Source organism: Lycium barbarum, chromosome 11 (assembly GCF_019175385.1).
Source record: "Lycium barbarum isolate Lr01 chromosome 11, ASM1917538v2, whole genome shotgun sequence".
Lineage (NCBI taxonomy): Eukaryota > Viridiplantae > Streptophyta > Magnoliopsida > Solanales > Solanaceae > Lycium > Lycium barbarum.
This window is the reverse complement of record NC_083347.1, coordinates 7,912,685-7,936,862: the sequence shown is the minus strand read 5'-3', so window position 1 is coordinate 7,936,862 and position 24,178 is coordinate 7,912,685. Positions and strand designations below refer to the sequence as shown.

The 24,178-nt window shown below is 36.5% G+C and overlaps 3 protein-coding genes across 4 annotated transcripts; 1 reads left to right on the top strand and 2 right to left on the bottom strand.

Moving 5' to 3' along the window:
* Positions 1-727: 727 nt before the first annotated feature.
* LOC132620434 (SH2 domain-containing protein A-like) lies at positions 728-9,899 on the bottom strand. Its single transcript, XM_060335108.1, has 12 exons — positions 9,420-9,899; positions 8,470-8,646; positions 8,035-8,241; positions 7,860-7,949; positions 6,403-6,480; positions 6,145-6,309; positions 5,224-5,586; positions 4,746-5,029; positions 3,953-4,115; positions 1,556-1,908; positions 1,105-1,182; positions 728-1,015 (listed from the first exon to the last, which is right to left on the bottom strand). The coding sequence occupies exons 1-12, from the start codon at positions 9,555-9,557 to the stop codon at positions 997-999; spliced, it is 2,115 nt and encodes a 704-aa protein (XP_060191091.1). The 5' UTR covers positions 9,558-9,899; the 3' UTR covers positions 728-996.
* A 1,406-nt stretch (positions 9,900-11,305) lies between these two features.
* LOC132620435 (peptide methionine sulfoxide reductase B1, chloroplastic) lies at positions 11,306-14,536 on the bottom strand. Its single transcript, XM_060335109.1, has 5 exons — positions 14,296-14,536; positions 13,307-13,418; positions 12,082-12,147; positions 11,774-11,971; positions 11,306-11,668 (listed from the first exon to the last, which is right to left on the bottom strand). Exons 1-5 carry the CDS (start codon positions 14,519-14,521, stop codon positions 11,641-11,643), a joined length of 630 nt encoding a protein of 209 aa, XP_060191092.1. The 5' UTR covers positions 14,522-14,536; the 3' UTR covers positions 11,306-11,640.
* Positions 14,537-17,841: 3,305 nt separating this feature from the next.
* On the top strand, positions 17,842-21,683 carry LOC132616788 (ribokinase). Of its 2 annotated transcripts, none has more exons than XM_060331444.1 (6): positions 17,842-18,624; positions 19,780-19,965; positions 20,210-20,405; positions 20,562-20,661; positions 21,128-21,177; positions 21,300-21,683. In XM_060331444.1, exons 1-4 carry the CDS (start codon positions 17,917-17,919, stop codon positions 20,651-20,653), a joined length of 1,182 nt encoding a protein of 393 aa, XP_060187427.1. In that variant the 5' UTR covers positions 17,842-17,916; the 3' UTR covers positions 20,654-20,661; positions 21,128-21,177; positions 21,300-21,683. The 2 variants fall into 2 exon arrangements, with proteins under 2 accessions (XP_060187427.1, XP_060187426.1); XM_060331443.1 differs by having other exon boundaries at positions 17,843-18,624; positions 20,562-20,699.
* The last annotated feature ends 2,495 nt before the right edge of the window (positions 21,684-24,178 follow it).

Below are 24,178 nucleotides of genomic sequence, written 5' to 3'. Positions count from 1 at the left end.
GTGTTCCTAAATGAGTCACATATATTTTGTGTGACTATAAATTCTTATATAAAGATAAAGTGTTTCCAAATATAGGAAGAGATCATTTTTGTAATATGGACTAATAAAAAAATAGATTTACATAAATTAGAATAGAGGGGTAGATTTTTTTCTGATGGACAGTTCGAAAGCCGCGACATGCGCCTCATCCCACATCGAAGTGTTATGTTCTTATCAATACACCAAAGGGCGGCTGAAAAGTGACTCATGGACAGCAACCATTAAAACACATGAAATTTGGTTGTATCCATTTATATGTCACCAGCTGGTGCCATTTATGTGGAAGTTGGGAATGCTATAGGATTGCTTTTCTTGGAAAAAGACTGGGCTGTCAAACACGTATTCTCTTCTAAATCCACACAGCTCCAAACTGCAGCATGAATCTTGTGAAAAGCAAGAAACATTAAAAAGGCAGATCTTTTTGACTTTTGGGAGTGTAAACTGTTAAATTAAGTATGCATTTGATTATTTTTTTATTTTTATTTTTTAGTCGGTGGTTGTCGCACAAACAAAAAAACAAGTGAAAATGCCAGGATTTGAAGAAATTTAGTTTAAATAAATGCAGCGGCAAAACTTGTACTACCACTAATTTGCAACTCATTTATAATATTGTTTTTTTCTACTTTAGGCATTCGGTATCTGAAACCCTCTGGGCCAACAAATCTGAATTCGCATCAGGTAGACTCTATAAGGGGAAGAAATGTGCTCTCTATTGAGAGTTCTTCAATTTCTGGGCGAGCAGGAGGAAGATTGCAGTAACTGTCACAGTTTACAAAAACTTATCACAGCATTTACATTTAACAAATTGCTTAGATATTCATATATACAAAAGATAAAACCCCATTGTTTCCCCTCTTAATTTCTCCTTCTCCTGGAACACCCCCTTTTGTCCTAGCCGCTAGTAACAAGTTCATTCATCTCTCGGACATGGCTATACAAGTATAAATCTTGAGTGACCTACTGGCTTCTCACAATCCTGCAATTTCAAGACTTCTAACAATCACTTAAAGAAGAATAAAAGAATTGACTGGATCCGTGGATAATCAAAAGGGTAAGAAGTCTTGCCTTCCGAGTCGCCTGAGCTCAGGCTGTTCAAGAAGCATGTCTTGAATTGTCTTTATCGTCGTTCCCTTGGCCCCGGAACTACAATGGACAATAGAAAAGGACTCTCTTAGTGATGCTGAGATCGAATTCGTATGTCTCGCATGTATGGAAGAGATCCAAAGCAACAAAAGATTAGTATCTTCCGCCGTCCCAATATATGTGGCACACTTTCCTTTTTAGTCTATCCCAAAAAATTGTCACTTTCTATAATTAAAAACAATATAACTTACAATTTCCCTTCTACCCTTAATGAAATGATTTATAGCCACCCATATGTCTACGGTTTGTTTTATACCACAAATTTCAAGTATTCCTTTCTTTCTTAAACTTTGTGCCTAGTCAACGGTGTCACATAAATTGGGCCAGAGGGAGTCGTAAGAAAGATAACAAGAAGAAGAAGACAGAACATTACCTGTAAATGAAGTCGAGGGACAAAAGTCTGTGGTGAATGGTATAGTTGCTTCCAACATAAGTGACGACCAAGTTACCAGCGTCAGGGTGGGGCCAGCTCCTTGACGTAGGAAACCGCAGTATAAAAGTACCTGGTTCTTGAAGAGCTCCTCCCAGACTTCTAAGTGAAGATTCTGCTTCTTCCTTGGTAATGAACCCTTCGATCCACATGGGTGATGTCGAACCCCACAATGAAGTAATACATTGCTGTGACAATGTAAAAGCTACTGGGTATAGCCAACACCACAACTTTTCAAAGTTGTCTTGAGATACTAGATCTTGACTACTAGAGACTCTCCTCAGGAGGTTGAAATCCTGGAAGTTGGACAAATTCATCAGCAAGAGAAGCAAATAATTTTCGGAGTCGTAATATGCACAATGCTGACGAATAAAAACTAAGATTGTTACTATAAACATCTTTGTCAAGTTGTAAAAATTTTGGATGATTTTTTGTTCTATGTCAAAGAAGAAGTAATGCAAACCCCATTTACTACTGAAACTTGGCTGAATTTACCCTCAATAAATGGATCAGGGCTATAAATTTGAGAAAGAGGGAGTAGGAGGGATCATATTATCAATACAACCTGATTACTCTAAAAATTATACATGGACTAAATTATCCTTGTAGCATTGACAAGAGTTCTTTTTGTGAAACTGGTAATGTTGGGACCTTCAAAAGAAAAAGAAAAAAAGAAAACAGAGAGAAGAATACTTACAGAGATCCTAACAAATCTACAAGTTCTGTTTCCTCTATACTTTTCTCTTTACACCAAATTTTTTTTGATCAAGTAAAGTATTTCATTAATAATAACAAGGCCGAGATGGCCATATAAAAGATGTATACCCAAAAAAGGAGAAACCTACAAAATATGGTTCTCTCCAAAAGATACCCAATCCTCTATACAACTAGGAACTACATCGGTGCACCAAAAGAAAACAAGGGACCGAAGGTTCTCCTCAATTGAGCAAAGCTCATCTCCACCCCTAAAAAAGCTCTCCTATTTCTCTCTCTCTCCAAATGACCCACATTAAAGCAAGAGGAGTAATATTCCAAGCCTTTTGCCTCCTTCTCCTAGCTCCAGTCTTCCAACTGAACATCAACTCCTTCACGGATCTCGGCATCACCCATGAAATGCCGAATCATCTAAAGATATCCCACCATAACCTTGTCACTAGATTGCAAATTTGCAATGCAACACAATGTGATCTACGTCCTCACCTGTCTCCTTACAAAGGAAACACCAACTGATGCAGACAACCTTCCATTTCCTAAGATTCTCTGCCGTCAAAATCACCCGTCTAGCAGCTAACCAAGTGAAGAAGCACACCTTCCTCGGCACCATAGGAATCCACGCCGTATCAAAAGGAAAACTGTCTTCCGACCTAATCAACATCTTTTCGTAGAAAGGCTTGACAGAAAACAATTTGTTGCTCCCCACCTCCCAGCACAAAGCATCGGGTCTATCAACTGGCTCACATTGCTTATGAAGTACGTCTAGCAATCTCTGAAACTCATCCACCTCCCAATCCTGAAAATCCCTCCTGAACCTCAAATCCCAAAAAGTCCCATCCCCTTGTGTCCCCCTAACTTACTGAACGGTCATCTCCCTTTGACAAGAGACTCTATACAAAGCTTCTACTATTCCTTTCTCTCCAGACAGTCCAGTCCACCAGATGCAGTGTAGCATTGACAAGAATTATTGACCAACTACTGATGTAAACAGCAATAATTGCCCTTCACTTTCTTTTCTAATGGTGGTGTGTCTAGGCCAGCTTGCACACAACTCGACTACTTCACCGGGTACCTGCTACCTCCCACCAGCATAGGCACCGGGTAACTCTTGCCCACCTAACCTAATGTCTTTCGTCAACAGCCCTAGTCTCCCAGGTCTGCACTCACTTCATTTGCCGCACCCTTAGTATGCAATACTGGCCTTTATGCTGCCCAAAATTACCACATGCCAACGAAAAATGACTTTTGAATAGAAAAATTAGAGTTCGCAAAGTTTATATGACAAATCATTATTCTCTGGCAAAAAGGGTATTTGTTTCACTTTTCCTTAATCTAGTCGTCTGCAAAAAAAAATCCACCAAATCTACCAAAACACGACTGACATTGAAGTTAAAAAAAGAAAAAAAAGGGAAAATAGCTGGTAAAAAGCTTCTCTTGCTACTTGTCAATCCCTCCAATGTGTAGCAAAATCCATCTCTGGAAGTGTAACGTGGCTTTCTGAAATTGGTGATAAGTGGATCTGGAACCTCAGAGAATTGTGGTAATTTTCAAAAACTGAGGGAATGAATAGCCCTCTTTGAAGTAGTTTTTCAGACTATCTACCAGTTTAGAGAGGGAAAAAAAAACCTGATAAGTTAGAGATCTGGTACAGCCAAATGTCATCTTCAGGAAATGCTCTTGAAGCCCAGACACCAAATTCTCCCAAAGGACATGTTGGTTTTCATTGGATATTAAGTTCCAACATCTGATTCCCTCTGTTATCAGCCTCTTTGAAATTGATATTTGATGCCTAAAAAGGTAATGATATTAATACAAATTGTACTGCAAAAGTTTGCACAAATTGGTAGAGACAACAGCACACAAGGTCACTAAGTAGTGATGACGACAATGAAATGAAAATAGAAAGACAGAGAGGTATATTTTGTTCATATCCTATGAACTAGATGTCAATCTAACCCTGATTCATAAACTCCAAAAAAATGTATTAATATCAATAGTTTAAATTTTCCCTATATGCATATTGCAAGTGACACGTTTTTACCCCGGCCAAGAAATAAGCAATCCTTCCTTCCTACATTGATAGTTGATCCTATTAGTGATGTCAAAGAGAAATCTTGTTGCTTTTCAGAAATAACTTTTTCTTTATATTAGTTGTCTAAAACATTTATTCTAAACCTCATGAACGAATGAGAAAAAAACTTGGGAAAACAGCTCAGCCTTTGTGCTAGTCATTTTTCTACGACTTGGTTTTCTCAGAATTTTAATAAACAAGAGGCTAACTGTCCACAGTGATATGAGGAAATAACAGCTTTAACTCTAAAAGAAAGGAACAAATGTCAAAAAGGGGCACTAAGAACTAGATAGTGTTAGCATACCACTCAAAGTCACCTCAATAGGCAACAATATAAAGAAAATATACCTGTGGTGTGAACATCCAGAGAATAAAGAAACTCTCTCGGCAAAGGTTGCAAGTTCTTCTTCTTTAGCAGTCATTGCCATTTCCTTGAGAAGAAGACGCCTCTCGCTCAGGTCACCAAGGCAGTATTTAAAAACAACCAGATCAGAGATTGGACCTCTGTTACTTGGCAAGTCATCGATAACCGAGTCCGTGGTTTCACTGTTTTCTGAATCAGAGGAGAAATTTCCTGGTCCGCCATGGCTTACTGGTCTTGCCTCCAAAGAATTTTGATATGCACCGTTATCCTATTTTTAATGCATGTTTAGTGAGAGTGATGATAATAATAAGGTCGGCTACAAGAAGTTTTCAATAAGACAAGATTAACAGGACAAACAAATTGGTATAGGAAACAATGACAATTAGTTATGTGATAGTTTCACTACCATATCTATCACGACTTGCTAAAAAATAGAAGGACGAGGCAGATGTTTAAAAATACCTCAGAGGTCCAGGAGTGAGATCTTGATCCCCCATTAGCTTGCTTCAGCACAATATCATCCTTAAAATTTGCACATAGTTTCTCTTGTCCTAATTTGACCCGCTTCGATGATGGACTTTGTTTTGCTTCTCGTACAATACAGGGAAGGTCAGAAGATCCATCCTCCAACACAGGAGATTGAGATCCATTGAGCAAATGGATCCCCAAAGATGATTTCCTCAACATTAGAGAGCTTGCCCGAGTGCTACGATTCCGAGAAATACACCGAATTGGTCTGGAGAATACCTCAAGGAAAGGATATTTACCCATTTGTGGAATTTCAAACCTAATGCGGAACAGCCTGTTATCACACTTGGATGAAAGCTGCAATTGAGACAAAAATCAATTTTCTAAATGTTTTTTATAGAAAGAAGAATTATTGAAGTAATCAGATTGCATTAGTATTTTAATTCATCTCAAAGCATAATTATCATCAATTTCCATGTAGAAGTGAACTATCAACATTACACTCTACTCAATGTTGTAATAATCTTTACACATGACCAGCTACATAAAACGGTGCTCAAGTAGTCAAGTTCACAGATTATACACTAGGATGATTTTTATGACACATAATATATCCATATTGATGTGCTCATCCCATTGAATATTCATCATTTCAACTCAGGAGGCACAGTTGGCACAATGCAATATAAAATCTGCAACAGCTATGATCAGGTAAAATAACTCAATGGTAGAGGAAACAAGCACTGACAACTATTGTATTTGCCTCGTTAATCACAGATCTTCTTTGCAAGTGGAGACAATGCATTTCCTGAATAAATATACCTTCTCCAAAGCAAGAACAGATACAACTATCCAGTATCGTACGGGTACCTGAGATATTATTAAAAGTAGAGATACGACTATCCAGTATGGTACCTGAGATATCTTGAGCTTAAAGGAAGCACGTCCACTAATTACTTTGCTTGGTCTATCAGAAGAAGCGTATTCAATTCCATCATAACTTGTAAGAAGGGGTGCCTCGGCATCAACTGGCTTCTCAACCGGTGCTTCATTATCGGAATACACAAGCAAAGCAACAACCTTTGAAAGCATAATATATATGCATAAGAACAGCTGCAGCTAACTTAAGGACTTCATTTGTTTTTTTAATATATAGAGAAAAAGGAAACAAACCTCTGCTTCTTCGGCCATGGGGCGGCTAAAGTTATCCATCAGTGTTACATCTAAAGAGAAATTCCTCCGACAGGAGGCCTGCTTCAAACATATAGGCAAAGGAGTTAAGAAAATAACTCGTATCAAGTAACATAAACACATGAATACCTCAGCAAACTCCCTCTTGCTATTTAAACCTTTATGAGAGCATCAAATGTACAAATGACAGCTTTTCACCATGTTCATCTCGAAATATTGTTGTTCACTCTCTCTCTCTCTCTCTCTCTCTCTCTCTAACTCGGTTGCTTTCTCACCACTGCTTCAACCAGCACAACTAATTACCTTTAAAGGATAGTGTGCTGGACTAGCCTCACTTTAATAAATTCCACATATTTCCCCATATAAGAAGAAATGCCTAATCAAATAGGCAGAAATGCCCATTTCTAGGAGAACTATTAATTAGGCAGAATAGTCCGTCACTAAATAGAAATGAAACAACATTACGCAAATGGATGATCAGATAATGAGCTTCATTAACAATTATACACGTCATTATGCACAGCTCTTGAATTACAAAAGTCGGTCTCAATATAATGCTTAAGTTATATGACATATTGCATGGTAACAACAACAACAACAACAACAACAACAGCCCAGTGAAATCCCACATCTTGGGGTCTGGGGAGGGTATAATGTACGCAGACCTTACTCCTACCAAGGTAGGATGGCTGTTTCCGAGAGACCCTCGGACATATTGCATGGTAATACAGGTCCAAATCCTCCAAGTCCTTTAGAGATGTCAGGCTGTCATTGACAGCCATTGAAGATTTAACTTTTAAGTTCAGCAATTGTTAACTTTAATATGTTGTTGCCGATTAAAGGCATACTTAGCAGTTTTGCAATGCTAGTTCTTCTTGTTTCTCCTCCACATGTTCCGCTAAAGGTCAAAATGGATTTTGTGGAACTTTTGCAAATATTTCATAGTTCAAACTAGTCTGCTGCTGCCATTTCTGAAGGACTCTGCTGATTGGACAATAAACAAATCTACGGAAAACATTTGCAAAAATTCCGCAAAACCCGCATTTTTCACCTTTTGCGGAACAAATGAGGAGAAAAGAGAAGATCTAGCGTTACAAAAAATTCTAAAGTATGCCTTTATTGGTGATAAGATATCAAAGTTCACCAATGCTGATCTTGAATCTTCAACGGTTGTCAATGACATTCGGACGTCTATCAAGGACTTGAAGCAGTGTGGATATGATGTCATCTAGCAGGCTTTCACCACCTAGCTTTGATTCCATCAATTAAAAATCAACTTTAAATAGAAGAGAAATGACAAATTTGAGGAGTAAAGCAGATGTACAGAACTAGAAGTTTGAAGTGGAGGCAGATTTACTTCAAAATAATTTGTCAAGATTTTGTCTGTTTCCAGTATCCTGGATATTTCTCCTGAAGAAATTCAAAGCAGTGTTTATTACCTTTCCACCAACAATGCTCCAAACACCATCAGTGTCTTCTTCAATTTCATAGGCGCTTGAACTATCAATAGATAGTTGTACTGGCGGGTCCTGATAGGTGCAAAAAGCATTAGCAGAAACTAGTAAATACATGAGTAGACACAATCTTCGTAAAATTAATGAAAATGATGTTTACCTTAACATAGTGATTTTTAATAGTTGATACTATGGGAAAGAGCTCTGCACTGTGCACGTAACCATCCAACTGAGAATCCTTTCCATTAATGCAAGTCAGAGATATTCTAGAATTGTCTGATCCCGTATCATTATTCAGTGACGAAGTCAAAGACTTCTCGCCTACAATCTTCCCATCAAAGTAAAGGTGCAAAAGATCTTGCGTTACCTGAAATGCTCCACCATAAGTGTTGCTTTTCCAGAGAAAACTTAATGACAAAATCAATATATCTAATATAGCGACAACGTGCAAACAATTTAACTGTAGAAGGTAACAATGGCCATTGTGAAGTGAGAAATTAGTTATGTGACAATGTTACAGTAGATAAATTGCAAAACATCCATCAAGTGCTAAGAATGTAATTTGGAGGAACCAGGAAAAGTCCGAGCTATTTACCTCACATCCAACATGAACCCATTTCTTTATAGGAAATTCACATTCGGAAATTGCATATGCAAGTTCTCTCCAGGAAGTAACATTTGAATGGCTTGAACTTAGTAAAGGGAAAAGTAAAATTTTCTTCGTCTCATCAAGTAACAGGAAAGGAGCATGGGATGTGACATCTGGATGCTCCTGCATAATCGACAAGCATCATTAACCATATCAAAAGAAAATGGTGCAAAGGAACAATTATATCTTGCAGAACATAAGAATGATCATAAGGCTCAAAAGCATATGGCTAGGTTTATGTCTCCATCGTGGAGTAGTTGCAACTCGGAAAATATCTATCTTTTAGTAGGAAAGCATGATTTGTAGACAGCTATATGTGATCACGGGGTTCAATTACCAGAAATCAAGAGCTAATGCAAGCACAGGAAGTAACGATGAAATAGTATATAAACTTAAAAGATAAAGACAGTAATAGGGTAATCCTGCACACAACACAAAAAAGACTTTTTGCTAAGTTGCAAACCTACCAAACAACTGAACTTAGGAGGGTAGCAGCAATCACAATAAATAAGAAAAACATATAAAGTTCATATTAGCCTGAAGAAACAATTTGCAACGTGCCAATTTCTAAACCATGAACAACGTATAAAGTAAAAATTTTTCCACAAAAGTGAAACCTAAATCATAAAAAAGAATGTAACCGCCATAAGAAGGGGAAACCAAAGGAGTACACACCCCCCCCCCCCACCCAAAAAAAAACCCCACAACCACCACACACACACACAAAAAAAAAAACCTTTTCCTCCCTAATCCAAAAAACAGAGACTTTGGCATTCAAAACAAACTAGTAATGAGGTAATCTAGAGAAAATAAAGCAGCAAATACACAAAACTACCCAAAAAGAACTGAAAAACAACTGTGAAAGAGTTTTCAGTGAGCAAAGAAGAAGGAAAAACCTGGTGAAGGATTGTAGACGGTAAACTTGAGGCATCATTCAAGTAAAACCAGAAACACAAAGAGAACCTATTTGTAACTTCACAATCTTTAAATTCCACTTGAACATCTCTCAAAAAACTATAATCTTGAACACCCATAGAACCCCTTTTCACTTTTTCTTGAAAAAAAAATAAATACCCCCACAAGTTCAAAATCCCAAAAAGAAAAACAATCTTTAATCTTTGAATTCCACTTGAAGATCTCTTAAAAAGTTATAATCTTGAACACACATAGAACCTCTTTTCACCTTTTCTTGAAAAAAAAAATACCCACAAGTTCAAAATCCCAACTAGAAACAAGCTTTAATCTTTTGTAACTATTTCTTAAAGCAGTTTTAAGGTAATGATTGTGTTGGTTTTTCTTGACGGCTGTTAAATTAACGGTTGGTTAGTGTTGTCATAGGTAGTTCAGGTTCCAGTCTTTTACAGTTCCCCCCCAGCCAAATTGAAGTATTTGGCTACAATCCTCTGTATCGCAGACTTGCTTAAATTTAACAGTTATACAAATAAGCATGTGACACGTAGGATTTAAGAAGGATTATTTGGTTTCTAAGTGGAAAAGTGTGAAAAGGATTGTGATTTAAGTGGGCAAGTCTTCGTTTTTTCAAAACGATTTCCTCCCATTAGCAATAGAAGATTGCTTTTTTGGCTTTTTGCTATTTGTCTTGCTTTTTTTTTAGGTTTGCGAAATTATGCTAGTACTATTTACATTTTGAAAATCTTTGCCTACATAGAATATTGGAACTTGAAAATTTAAAAAAAAAAATGGACGTGGAGTCACTTTTTAATCTTATTTGATTTGTTTATATGATACATATGGATGTAGAATTACATTTAAAATTTTCCCCAGTCTATTTATAAAAGATGGTTTATGAAGACACTCTTTGTCATAATGGTAAAGACTTACCGGCGTCGGATATCTACACCAAACTAATAAATTTATGATATACGTATGTCTTAATATGCATTCTTATTGCTACACAATAGCTAACTAGTATAGTTGCAATTTTTATCTTAACTATGATAAAGTACTTTGATTTGGCTTAAGTATTAGGTATGGATAAATTTTTACTTTGCTTTATTCTTGGCTCATATGATTTGAAAATGCATGTCGAGATTTCATTTTGGCTATTGTGAAATCCACATTCTTCATATATTGGTATGCTCTAGCTTTATTAAAAGATCATCTTGTCTATAATTTTGTAAAGGGTCTAGTTGAACCATTTCTACTTGTAATATATACTTCACTTTCCTTTTATCTTAATTTGTGGATGTTAGTATAACAGCTAATGTTAATCAACCATAGCACGCGGTTTCACCTGTAGCCAATCCCATGCTCCTTTCTTCTATGTCCAATTGTCTGGTGTAAGCTTGCAGCCTCAGGTCATGGGCTATAAGTGGTAGTGTGGTCAATTAAGTTGCTTAATTCTCTTGATGTTATGCCACAACTCTAGCAAGCAAAGCACACAAGTTGCACAAACATAAATAACATCACCATGCACAACCAACAGGCAAAAGATACTTCTTCACATACAAGAAGGTATGGGTACCAATAAGTAACCCAAATTGTAATGGAGGAAAACTTGATTCAAAATCAAACACACATGACATCAACAACATTGTTCATAGCCCAGAAAAACTATATACAAATTCCTACCATACCTTTCAGGTAACCTGATAGAGTAATTTACAGTGTTATTGCGCATAAGTTAAACTCTATTTACAAACCATATTAAGGCCACATCAACAATGGGCTATAGAATATCGAAAGCTCAAATGCACACGAAGAGAAAGGAGAGCAGACCCGACAAAAAGCAGATGATTCATTCATCCATCAATACATCGCGAACAACAATAAGTTAAACTTTCCCCATATATATCAAGCATCAGAAGACTGCATGACTCAATCCAAATTGAATGCAACAGTAAACACGAGCCAAGAAAACCTATGAACATGTAAGACCTTTACGTAGAGTATGCTGAAAATGTGTACATTTGACCCACTTATACATTATGTATATGTGAACATATCAGTAAAAATGTAACATATCACACAGAAGAAGCCCTCAAGCTTTAAACATTAGAAGCAACAATATTCCTGCATATGAATAATTCTGCAGCTTGATATCTTCACTTTCTAATGTAACTGATACCCTTTGGTATTCTATGCAGCAGCACGTTTCTACTTTGGCTTCAATTTCAGGGCAGCGCTGCATGTATAAGCTAAGTTTTAAATCCCATATAAACACTAATGAAAAAGTCCAGAGCAATTGAAAATGAGCATAGACCACATTAAAGGAAGTAAACTAATGTACCTATTGATGCAGTAACGCTTTCCAGTAGGCGGAGGGCCATCATCAAATACATGCCCAAGATGAGCATCACAAGCTGCACATACAACTTCTTGACGAGGCATGAAAATGATAGACAAGTCCAAATTTGACTTCACATTGTTGTCTACGGGCTGGTAGTAAGATGGCCAGCCGGTCCCACTATCAAATTTGGTAGAAGATCTGTGACAAGCAATATTGAATTTCAGGTTTTTGACATGGTAACAGAAGTATTAAGAATTGGTTTCTAAAAGACAAGCGACTAATAAATCAAATACAAGGAGAATACTAACTCAAATAAAGGAGTGTCGCAGCAGATGCAGTGATATGTTCCAGGGGTCTTAGTGTTCCAGTACTCCCTGAAAACGAGAACAACGAAGAGATCAGTAAAACAGGCAGCGAAGAAACATTTCAAGGGCACTAAGAAGCATTGCAATTACATCTACTCCATAAGTGATGCAATCATGGTATATCAACAACAACAACAAACTAAGTATATTCCCACAAAGTGGGGTCTGGGGAGGGTAGAGTGTACGCGGATCTTACCCCTACCTTGGGAGGTAGAGAGGTTGTTTCCGATAGACCCTCGGCTCAAGAAAAGGCAAGGCAATCATGGCATATCCTTTAATGAAATATGGACTAGAATTTGATAAATTTAGAAACTTGTTTGTACGCCTAGTGTGTAGACGCTCCAGTTAACCACATCATGCCTGTGTTAATGATCATTGGGATTTGGGCATTTAGAGTTGAATTCTGAAATCACGGTTGAAATCAATTTTGGGAAATATCCTCAAATTTAGCATAGACTAGAAGAGACCATCTAGATCCTAGTTCTTGCTCTAAGCAAGATCAGAGAAATAAATAACACAATATGCTGACTCTTTCCGTTTGTCTTCCTCTCCCCAAAGTGAGTAAAACAACAAGCAAGGGCAAAAAGAATGAAAAATTAAATATGATTTACTGGTCCCGTTTTCAACACAGCATATTGCAAGAAAACAAAAAAGCTGAAAGTTCTAGAGTCGGATGGGTCCAAACGCAGGCTTACATAAATGAGCAGACAGATCTATTTTTGTAAAAGATCTAAAAAGGCTTTGCGAAGGTTGTCGCCCGGAGTTGAAACTGGATGCCACGATTGTTGTAGGAATTGTAAATATCTCAGGACCAGATATATACATTCCCTCTAAATCCTTCTCCTTCTTTCTCTTTATTGGTGTTGAGAAGTCTACTGTTCCCTCTAAATCGTTGCGTTTATAAATGGAAACCCTCAAAAGGGGAAAAAAATCCTGGGGTAAAATCACATCTACATACCCCAAGTCAGCAACCTTTATCCTCCAGAACCCAATTTCCAGATTAATCAATCACTTCCTCCAAAAATGTAAATGCTAAGGTTTGATCAATCAGCAACACTATAGCACTTCCCAATCAATATTCAACTACTGATGTTATTGATGTCTACTAACAAGCAAACAAAATATCCACTTCAGCATGAAAGAAGAGATGAATGGAAAAATATCATACCCAGTGAATGCCCGTTCTGTGCCCTTTTGTCGTGTGATGTAAAATTGTTCATTCGTTAGCTGCTTCCTCCACTCCTCATCGCTTATAGAGCTATAATCTGTTTTACTGGCCCCTGCATAATGACGTTCATTTTTAATGGTCATGGACTCATGGTAAGATAATTCTCATTTTCGAAAGCTCCATGCTTTAACTATTTCAAGAACATCCCAAAAGATGAATAGACAAATAAGTTTTATTTACTTTATGCCAAACTTTATTGAGACTGCATCACAAAAACCAATCAGTCTAGGCAGTCCCTTAATGTTATATTAGTAAATTCAAGTTTTACATTGATAAGAAAAGGGACCCTGGGCTTAATTCACCCTCAAAAGCCAGCTGATAAGGTGAAGATTTACCAATACCACATATAATACACATCCCCAAAGATATAGGACTCAACATACATATTGAAAATTTTCATGTTAATATGCCATTCCAACTGCTATTTCTTGATCAAAAGTTTCAATTGCCAAAATCTTTTTATAGCAATTCTTGACTATTCCCTGAGTAACTGCTACTTCCCACCAGCACGAGTATCGGTTATTTTCTGCCAATTCCAAATGAAGTGGGGCAAATTTTGTAAAAGGTTAACATCAGAATGTAAAAGAAATAACAAGCTCAGGAAAAAAGAACTAAAGACTGAACCTTTAAAATTCTTCTTATTCTTACTTTTGCAACCATGTCAAATCATTTTTTCACCCCAATATCCGTTCCATATATACCTCCCAATACAAATAGAAATAATTAGATATTGGCGGAGTAGGGGATTCAAAATAAAAAAAAAAAGTTAAACATACGAAGAACAAAGTGCCTAACAATATTCATCACAAGAAGAAGAAAATAGCAAAGTAGAGTCCTTTCACTAAATATTCCACACGAAGTAGCAATATATATGATCAAAATTAAACAATGATTCTCTATTCTCTAATGTAAATAGTTTTGAGAGAGACCTTGAGCACTATCAGATTTCGAAGAAGAAGCAGAGGACCCCATCGCACGAATTGAGACAGTAATTCTGTTTAGTGCACCAAAATTAATGCAAGATAATGGTTTGCTATTAAATCCCAAATGGGATCTTGATGAAAAGTTTACAGCTGAACTGAAGGAACTTGGTATGGTCTGAGAAGCCATGGACATTATGACACAACTGATTCTTGAATATGAAATTGCTGGCATTTTCTAGTACTCATAGAGGGGATGTTCTCATGCTCCGCAAGTCCATGGAAAGATGATTGTGTCATCATCTTAAGCCGTTAAAGCTGTTGATTTTAAGTAGCCATGTGGCTATAGAAATCAAGTATTTTTAATTTAATTTGCAGTATTTATGGGTTGTGTTCGGTTATAGCTTTTGCAAAGAATATTTGATTGTTTAAATGTATTGAAAGTGAAAATAGGGTTCTAATTGTTTTCCAATTTCAAATACAACTTCAAGTTATATTTGGAATTTTCATGGTCAAACGGTAATTTTTAAATAAAGTGAAAAAAAGTAAAAATTTCTCATGAGACCCGTTTTGAATAATTTTGAATTGTGCGTTCTTAAATTAAAAATATGTAGAATGTATTAAAATACCTTATAATCTTGTGGTCTTAAACATGTCATATGGAAAGTTGGAAATAAAGAACCCCTTGGTTATGAGATTATCACTTTTTTCGGATTTTTTTTCTCGCTTGGCTAGCTATGAAAATATTACATACAACTTAGAATTTGGAAAACATCTAAAGCCCTGCTTTCACCCTTTTCACTTGTAGTACAGGCAACCAAATATTTTTTCGCAAAAACTATAACCAAACACAACTTCAACTTTAAAAAATTCAAATAAAGTGAAAAATATTTATTTTCTATGGCCAAACGCCTACATAGAGTTGACAATAAAGAAAAGAGGTGTTCTTTTTTAAACGGACTAAAAAGAAAAGTAAGATAAACAAACTAAAACGAAGGGAGTATGTGAAAAGAGGATGCAAGAAATAATGCCCCAAGTAGTTACATTTTTTGCGCAAATTAATATGATTTTTGCACGATTTTTCTGTACTTTGAGCGGTATTTTTCCATTTTTTGTGCAAATTTTTATGATTTTAGAGCAATTCCTCTGTACTTTCCACGAAATTTCCTTGTGATTTTTTTTCTATTTTTTGCGTGAATTTTATGATTTTCGCGCCACTTTTCTGTACTTTGCGCCAAATTTAATGATTTTTGCATGATTTTTCTTGTGGTCTTTTTTCAATGTTTCACGCGGAATTTTATGATTTTCTCACAATATTTTGCATTTTTTGAGCGAACTTTTATGAATTTTGCCCCATTTTTTGTACTTGCGTGATTTTTTCGCATGAAAATCGTAAAATTTCGCCCTAAAAATGAAAAAGTATCACGCGAAAATCATAAAAATTTTCGTGCAAAAAATGCAAAATATCAAGCGAAAATCATAAAATTTAGCGCATAAAATTAAAACAAATGTGTGAAAGGATGTAAGTGTTTGTCGTGTGAGTATATATGCTTTTAGTGTGGAAACACCGAATTTGAAAAATGGGCTGAAAATCTTGATTTCTACCCACATGTAGCATAATTTGTATAATTGTGTGATCACTTCATTTAAATTATTAAGAGAACACATTTATTCATATTAATAACACATCGACTTAATTATATTTTTGGGGTTAAGTCGGTGAGATGAAATTTGAATAGAGCTGAAGTAGTTGATGAAATCATAATTTATATCTTTACTTGCTTCTGTCGCGAATTTTGCTCCACGCATCATGTGGCACAGAGTGATTTTCGCTTCGCCGTCGCAACACCAATTTTTGTTGATTCAGGTTCAACTTTATCTTGACAAATACAGCTCTACTCGACCGCTCAATTTAATTAAAAGACTCACTCGTTTGATCGGTCTAACCGTTAGATGATCCTTTCACGGTTTCACCCCCTGCTCGTGGCTTTGCTTTGGTATCATGCTAAATGTATAATCACCTTATTGATAGAACATATTTATTTTTATATCTAGTACACTATTTGTCTATCTAAAATCTAACTGGTTATGACCAGCTTTTGATCGTGAACTCGAGCTTAGCTGAATATTCCTTATTTTGACTAGTGGTGCCCGTCAGTTGGCCAAAATAGAGGCTTATCTCTAGCCACGTTAACTGAAAATATTCCAATGGCCTTTGCGTTGTTGCTTGCTGGGCAATTTGCAGGATTGCCCTTCGCTGGGGTGGTCTTTAATTTTTAGCCCTCAAAATGGTGGTCTTTGAAGGGCAGAATTTAGCTTGCACAGATAGAATTTTTATCCGTGCAGAATTTTGCTGGGCAGATTTGTAAAATTTTGCTTGAGGCAGAATTAAATTTTATCTCGCGATTTTTTTTTTAACCGAGTTGAGATTTGAATTCACAACCTTAGAGTGTTAGGCGAGGGGTAAAATTTAAAAACCGCCAATTTGAAGGGCAAAAATTAAAGAGCACCCCAAATAAAGGGCAATCCGCGCAAAAAAAAGTTACGGGCTAGTATCAGATGGATTGGGCCGCAAGCTTTTTGTTACACAACTGGGCCGACATAAGGCTATATCTCTATCCATATCCTTAAAATGTAAAATATTTAATCGCTCATGCCCCCTTTTAAATTAATTTCAATTTCTCTTCTCACCCAGCCGGTCAAAAATATTTACCTGAGTGTCCCTTCACCCAAAACACTTTCTCTATGATACTATCGCAGTATATTTATATATCATAATAAAATCATGGAGGCTCAATATATTTATGTACCACGATAGTATCACAGAGAACTTAGGAGTTCCTCATTGAACGACGAAACCAGTCCTCCACGATACCATCATAATATATGTATATAAAATGATGGTATCATAGAATTTTTTTGAAAAGTGTGATTCGAATAAATGAATATGATACCATCTCAGTATATTTATATATCATATTGGTATCGTAAATAGTTTCGGGGGCATGAAAGTAAGAGGTATGAGCGGGTAATTATTTTATTTTCACGGGCAGTGACGTTCTTTGGCCACTATTTTCTCTGCGATTACAGCCGTTTTTGTTTTAAGCAAATATTAGTATATACTTTTCTGTCCTCCATCATCAAAGATCTGGAGCATACATATCCTAAAGGAGATCACAACATGTAATCTGAAGTTGGAATTACAAAATTCAAACTTTGAACATAAATATTTGAAGTTAAGCTTAATATCTGAAGTCCAATATGTTTTAAGTTGAAGTTTCTAAAGTTGAAACTTCATCTTCAGACTCGAATGACTGAATCTTCTTCTTTTTTCCATTTGGATATATGGGTATGAGATATGGATTCACGTTCACTTCCATTTAAGGAGTATTTTATCCAAATATTACAGATTGGATACAGCTTAAATACTTAAAAAATAAAATGGATAAGTCTTAAGCAATGTTCTTAAAAGAGGCTATGTGTGTACTTACCCCGATCTGACGTGTAACAATTAGCCCATAAATAGAGACAGTGTCATCCACGCATCTTAACAAGCGTGAACTTATCAGAGTTCACAATAAAATATTGTTTTGTCACATGTGGCATCTCCATCAATAACACAAAACAAGAATGACACAAAGACAAGAGCAAAATAGCGAAGAACAAGAACAAAAGGAAAACATGAGGAGTCTAACAACACCTTTACAATCAAAACATTGGCACCCAACATGCCAAAACAACCTCAAAAAACCAGAAAGTTACAATCTTTATAACAACCCACTCCAATTTAATGGCAAAAACAGCAACTCTTTATCAAGAAAAGTGAAACCCATATCTTGTTTTGCTTCAGAAAACCCAAATCAACCAATCTTGAAAGAAACAAAACCTCCATTAGTAGTAGTTGGATCAGCCAATGCAGATATATATGTTGAGATTGATAGGTTACCAAAAGAAGGTGAAACAATTTCAGCAAAAACAGGTCAAACATTGGCTGGTGGAAAAGGGGCTAATCAAGCTGTTTGTGGTGGAAAACTTGCTTATCCAACTTTTTTTATTGGTCAAGTTGGTGAAGATGCACATGGGAAATTGATTACTGAAGCATTAGAGAATTGTGGGGTGTGTTTGGATCATCTTAGTATTGTTACTAATGCTCCCACTGGGCATGCTGTTGTGATGCTTCAATCTGATGGACAAAATTCTATTATTATTGTTGGTGGTGCTAATATGTCTTGTTGGCCTGAAAATTTGTCTGATGAGGATTTGGAGATTGTGAAAAGTGCAGGGATTGTATTGCTTCAAAGGGAAATTCCAGATTTTGTTAACATTCAAGTTGCAAAGGTTTGAGCTTTTCATTCATTTAGGCAAAATTCAATTCGTGTGTGGATTGTGAAACTAAGGGTCGAATTTATATTTCACTATTTCTCTTAAGTTATCTTAGTCTATGCTTTTGCTGAAATTGAGGTTCTCCTTTTGAGGAAAGTACTCCCTCCCCTCTAGTCCATTTTACTTGTCGTGCTTACTAAAAATAGATGGTCCAAAGCAAGCAGTTGTCATCTTAGAAAACTAAGATATAATTAACTTTTAGGTTCCACCTTTACCGAGAGATTAATGTGCTGTAAATGAGTAGTACTATTTAAATTGAGATCAAACAATAAATAAGGAAAATTTAGTCAAATTACTCTTTTAGTTAATGTTATCTCAAGGGGCATGAAAAAAAAAAGAATATGACAAGAAAAATGGAGAGGGAGTAGATCATAATAAATAATAATGTGTATTCACCCACTTACCTTTTTCTTGATAATTCTCCTTGGATAACTAAAAAGAAAAGAAAACAACCAAATTAATGGATATCTTTTCTAATGTTTCTTTGGATGATTAAGGGGACACTGTTAGAGAATTAGCTTACCCAATTGTAATTGTGAGTATCACACATGCCCTGCCACACACAAAATTCTGGTATTTAAGTGGAGAAGGGTAGGCCATTATCCATTGAGTTTCGAACCGTGTACTGCTGGCCCTCGGGATTTCTCCATTATAAAAAATTGTGAGAAGGGAAATATCCTTCTTTTAGATAAAATAGGAGAAGATTTACTTTCATTCATTTTGTATGAAAATCTTTTCATTTTGGGACATTCCAAAAGATTATTCCAGTGATGTATTATTTTATAGGGAACTACAACTTTCAAGCGTTCAAGTTCATCTAGCTATTCAAATTCTACTCTCTAATGTGGTTTTTTCTTTGTCAAACTAACTTTTCAAAAGTAACTGTAATATCCTTCCACTACTAGTATTATAATACTCAAGGCAATTACTATCTTGAACTCCATATCTGTCAAACATCATCATATTCAAATGGAGGAAGAGTGTGTGTGTGTGTGTGTTCTTTTTCTTTTGTGTGTGTCTGTGTGTGTGTGTTGCGTGTGCCCGCCTATTTCATGATGATGTCCAGTGTCTTTGGCTGATAAGCTTCTTTAAACGTCTTGATGTCTTCAGGCTGCCAGGAATGCACATATTCCAGTTATTCTAGATGCTGGTGGCATGGATTCTCCAGTCCCTCTAGAACTTCTTCGTTGTGTTGACATTTTCAGCCCAAACGAAACTGAGCTGGCTCGCATAACAAAAATGCCAACAGCAAGTTTTGAACAAATCAGCAAGGCGGTGGAGAAGTGCTATGAACTGGTCTGTTTTTACATACCTGTTTTATTCTTATTTCCTAAAGTTTGCATCCTTAGTCTTGCAGCAGTTCACTTGATTTAGACTTTATCGGGTGACCCAAAATAACTTTCCAACTTAAATTTTTGGAGCCTAAATCTAACATTCCTTTTGAGGTGTTATAGTTACTTGCTCTATTGTTGTTGTAAATTTGTGATTATATCAATCTTGATTTTGTGTGATGATGCTTCTATGCTCGTTTATTTCCCAGGGAGTTAACCAAGTCCTTGTTAAGCTTGGGGCCAATGGATCCGCTCTTTTCACAAAAGGAGAGGAACCGTTGCGGCAACCCATTATAAAAGCTGCAAAAGTCATTGATACAACAGGAGCTGGTGACACTTTTACAGCTGCTTTTGCAGTGGCCCTGGTGGAGGGGAAATCCAAAGAGGAATGTTTGAGATTTGCTGGTAAGCATGCTGGTGCTTTCTCCCAATTTTTGTTTATCAGTTACCTATCTGACAAAAAGGTGCGGCCCTTCCCGCACCCTGCGTGAAGGCGGGATGCTTTATGCACAGGGCTGCCCTGTTTAGTTACCTAACTGACAAAGGCTTCTGCACTTACAGCCGCAGCAGCTTCTCTATGTGTACAAGTGAAGGGAGCTATCCCAAGCATGCCCGAGAAGAAAGCAGTTTTCACTCTTCTTCAGTCAGCTTGAAGAGTTTGGTATTCCTTCATCATCTCCTTGTACATAAAAATAAGAGGTAGTCTTCTAAATGTTTGGATTATATTACTTGGTGCTTTGCCCTAATCGTAGGAGAAAAAAATGATAACACGGTTAAAAATGGAAGTCTGCTGGGGAGTAAGTGAACAAGAGAGAACACAAGAGTATCTAAAATAACTTGGATGAAGTTCCAGTTGATAACTATCTGACAAGATAATGTTGTATTCACAATGTAGGCATATGCATTGGTTGCCTAAACAAGTTGAAACAGAAAATTAGACTTTAGAAGAAAGATGAACAAAAAACTAAAAGGAACTTTTTTTAAAACTGCGGCAGTGATGAAATTTGAAGGTCCCTCTTCCCTCATGCATGCCTCTTTTGTATGTGGTTCAATCAAATCCTCATTTCCGGATATCACAAAAGTAATGCTTCTCATTAGTAACAGGATGTTTGTTTCTTGACATGAAGGTTCTCAGGTTGATGAGTTGAAGTTCTGGACTATTGGTTTTCATGAAGAGGTGAGTGAATTACTATCATCGTTTCCCATTCATTCTTTTAGCCATTTTCTCTTTTCTGTGGTAAATGTTTTCCAACTTCTCTTTTCTTAAACCACCATACTTGTGCATCTGATATAATTCAGGACTGCAATGGAGCACTGGTTAACTTCAGGAAGGAGCACTAATCTGCATATTTTGCTGCTGATGCCTTCCGCTTGTTAATTTTGGGATTGAAGATACATCCCTGATAACTCTAGCTTTTTTAAAAGAACTTCTGGTGTAGTATCTTTTTCCATGATTTGTTTCACTTGTGCTTCTGGCATCTCAATTCTCAGCCAATGAATAACTCCAGGCAGCTGGTTAGCATAGCTGTTTCCTGTTTGCCAGGAAACTAACCAGCAAAGGGCACATTATTTTAAACTTCAGCTTCCGTTACCGATTAGTGCTGGAAAAATTCCAGCTTTGACAAATTTGACTGCTATTCAGGATTGAAATGAGCTTCATCTTGTTCCTGACTGATTTACTTACTGGTTTTGCTATTCTTGTGCTTTCTTCTTATTTTGACATTTAATTTTCCTAGTTTGTTGGTTTGCTCATCTTGGACTTTCAGTTGTAAGATTCTTGGTGATCACAAATAGAAGCATGCATATTAGATGTCAAGCTATTGGTCTTAGGCTTCAAGTTAATTCTGTAACTACATTGTCTGATATTGTTTGATTAGGTGCAAGTGAACTTGCCATTTAGCTTGAGGCAATATTATATCCACCAACTATACTTTGGAGAATATCTTCTTTAGTGCACTGCAATATACTCCCTTGGGCCATCTCAAAAGAAGCTTGGTCACAATATGCCGTACAATAAAGAAGTATACAAACTATTTAAGTTCATCAACTCCAATGCAATTCCTTAAGGCTAGATCTTTAGTCTGGCACAGTGCCTCGCCGGTAGATTCCCCTGATACTAATATTTTGGCCTTTGTTAGCTCTATGGTTTTGTCATAGTTTCTGATGTAAAGCAAGCTAACAGTATTTCTTTCTTACCTAGCTTTTGTAATTTATGCATCTACTTGATGCCAGTAATGGAGTCTACTATTACTTCATCAAATTTATATTTTAGACCAGTTTTGCCCAAATATTTGCAAAGGTTCATTTATTTGGCAATTAAAGGAATTCTATTAATTATCAAGTGAACTCACTACAAAACCAAGGGGGATAAACTAATCCACCCTTCTCAGAAAAAATACTATCAGCCTCTAATACTAAGAAACCCAACAGTAAACAAACAAAAACTCTCTTCTAGTCATCTAAAAGCTAATATGATCTAACACATTCCTCCAATCTCCTATAACCTAAGTTACACGGACTCGCCATTTTGGGTGTTGTTCCCGTCCGTGATGTTGACACCCAGTTTTGTCCCGTCTCTCTGCCAAAATACCTATTTTTAAGCTTCTAATATTTTTTGAAAAAAATAAAAATATATATATTATGTTTACTAAATTATTAGCCTCTTATCAATACCGGCACTTTATTATTCTATTACAATTATTATTATTATTATTATTATTATTATTATTATTTATTACTATTATTATAATTCATAATTTTTTATCATTTTGACATTTTACCAGCTTACGCACACACATCGCATCTATCTTTGCATAATTAAATAATAGCATTTTGTTTCAGTGCGAATTTTTGAAATATTATTGCACGGCTATTACAACGCCATTTTTTTTTTTTTTTTTTTATCCGAGCATTGATGATTGCATATTTTGTATTGAGCAGTATTTAACACAAATTGTTTAAACAGGTCTTTTATTTAAATTTAGAAGCCAAACTATTTTTTTTTACACTCGGACCGTATTTTTGACTCACCGGACCCCAAATCAAAGTCCGATTAACTCCTAATATTTTTTTTGATTAGCCCATATCGCTTATCTTAATTTTTAGACTAGTCCATATTTTAATTCACTAGTCCATTCTTTTAATACCCAATCTAAAAATTGACCTGGTCCGCAAATGGACCGGGTCCGATCCATTTTGCATCCAAATAAGGGAAACCCTTTTCAGGGTTTCCCATTTCACTTTCCTCTCCACCCATCTCCGCCTCCCTCTTCCCCTTTCCTCTTCTTCACCCGCCACCCATCGCCGTCTCCACCATCCCCTCCATCATCGCCTCCACCACACCACCATCTCCCCATCGTTCCCTTCCTCCCCTTCATCCTAAAACCTAGCCGCCACATCTCTCTGACACCACCCCCACTGCCACACCATTGATTCTCTCTCCACTCCTCACTGCCGCTCCACTATGTTTCTGACATCCCACTTCCTCCGCTCCACTCAACTTCACCACGTTACACCCACTCATCCTTGTTCCTCTGACACCTCCCGCGCCTCTCCCATACCGCTGCCATTTCCACTCACTTTGTCCCCCACGCTCCTCTGCCACTCCACTCCTTCTTGTCCCCGCTCCTCTCAAATTCAAACAAAAATTAGTCTATAAATATTGGTTTCATCATCCATGTTAAAGAGGATTTTTTGAATTCAGGAAAACCCCCACCCTTTTCCCTTCAACATACGATATTTTGGAACCCAGGAGACCCCCTGAAAAGAAAGATTTTCGGATTCAGGAAATTCCCCAAGAAACAAAGTCCTCAAATCATCAAAATTTCCCTTAAAAATACGAGTCTTTGATTGTTCCAGTTCTTCTTTTAAAACATCGATTTTTAATTTTCTCGATATCGGCACAAGAATATCAAATCTGGTTCTGTTCTTGCTTCGAGTGTTCGTTCAAACTTGAGCACCCACGATTTCGAATTTCGAAGTGTTTCGAGGTATATCGGAAGCTCGAGTCCCATTTCGCTGCACCCGAAGGAGGTAATGCTCCATTTCTTTTTTTTTCCATCTCTGTTGCATTTTTCTTTGCTCTGTGTATTTTAGTTATTGTTCCATGATTCAAGTATGTCAGTTTGAGTTATTCTAGTTTGATATATAAGTCGCTTTGCATGTTCTTCTTTGTTAAC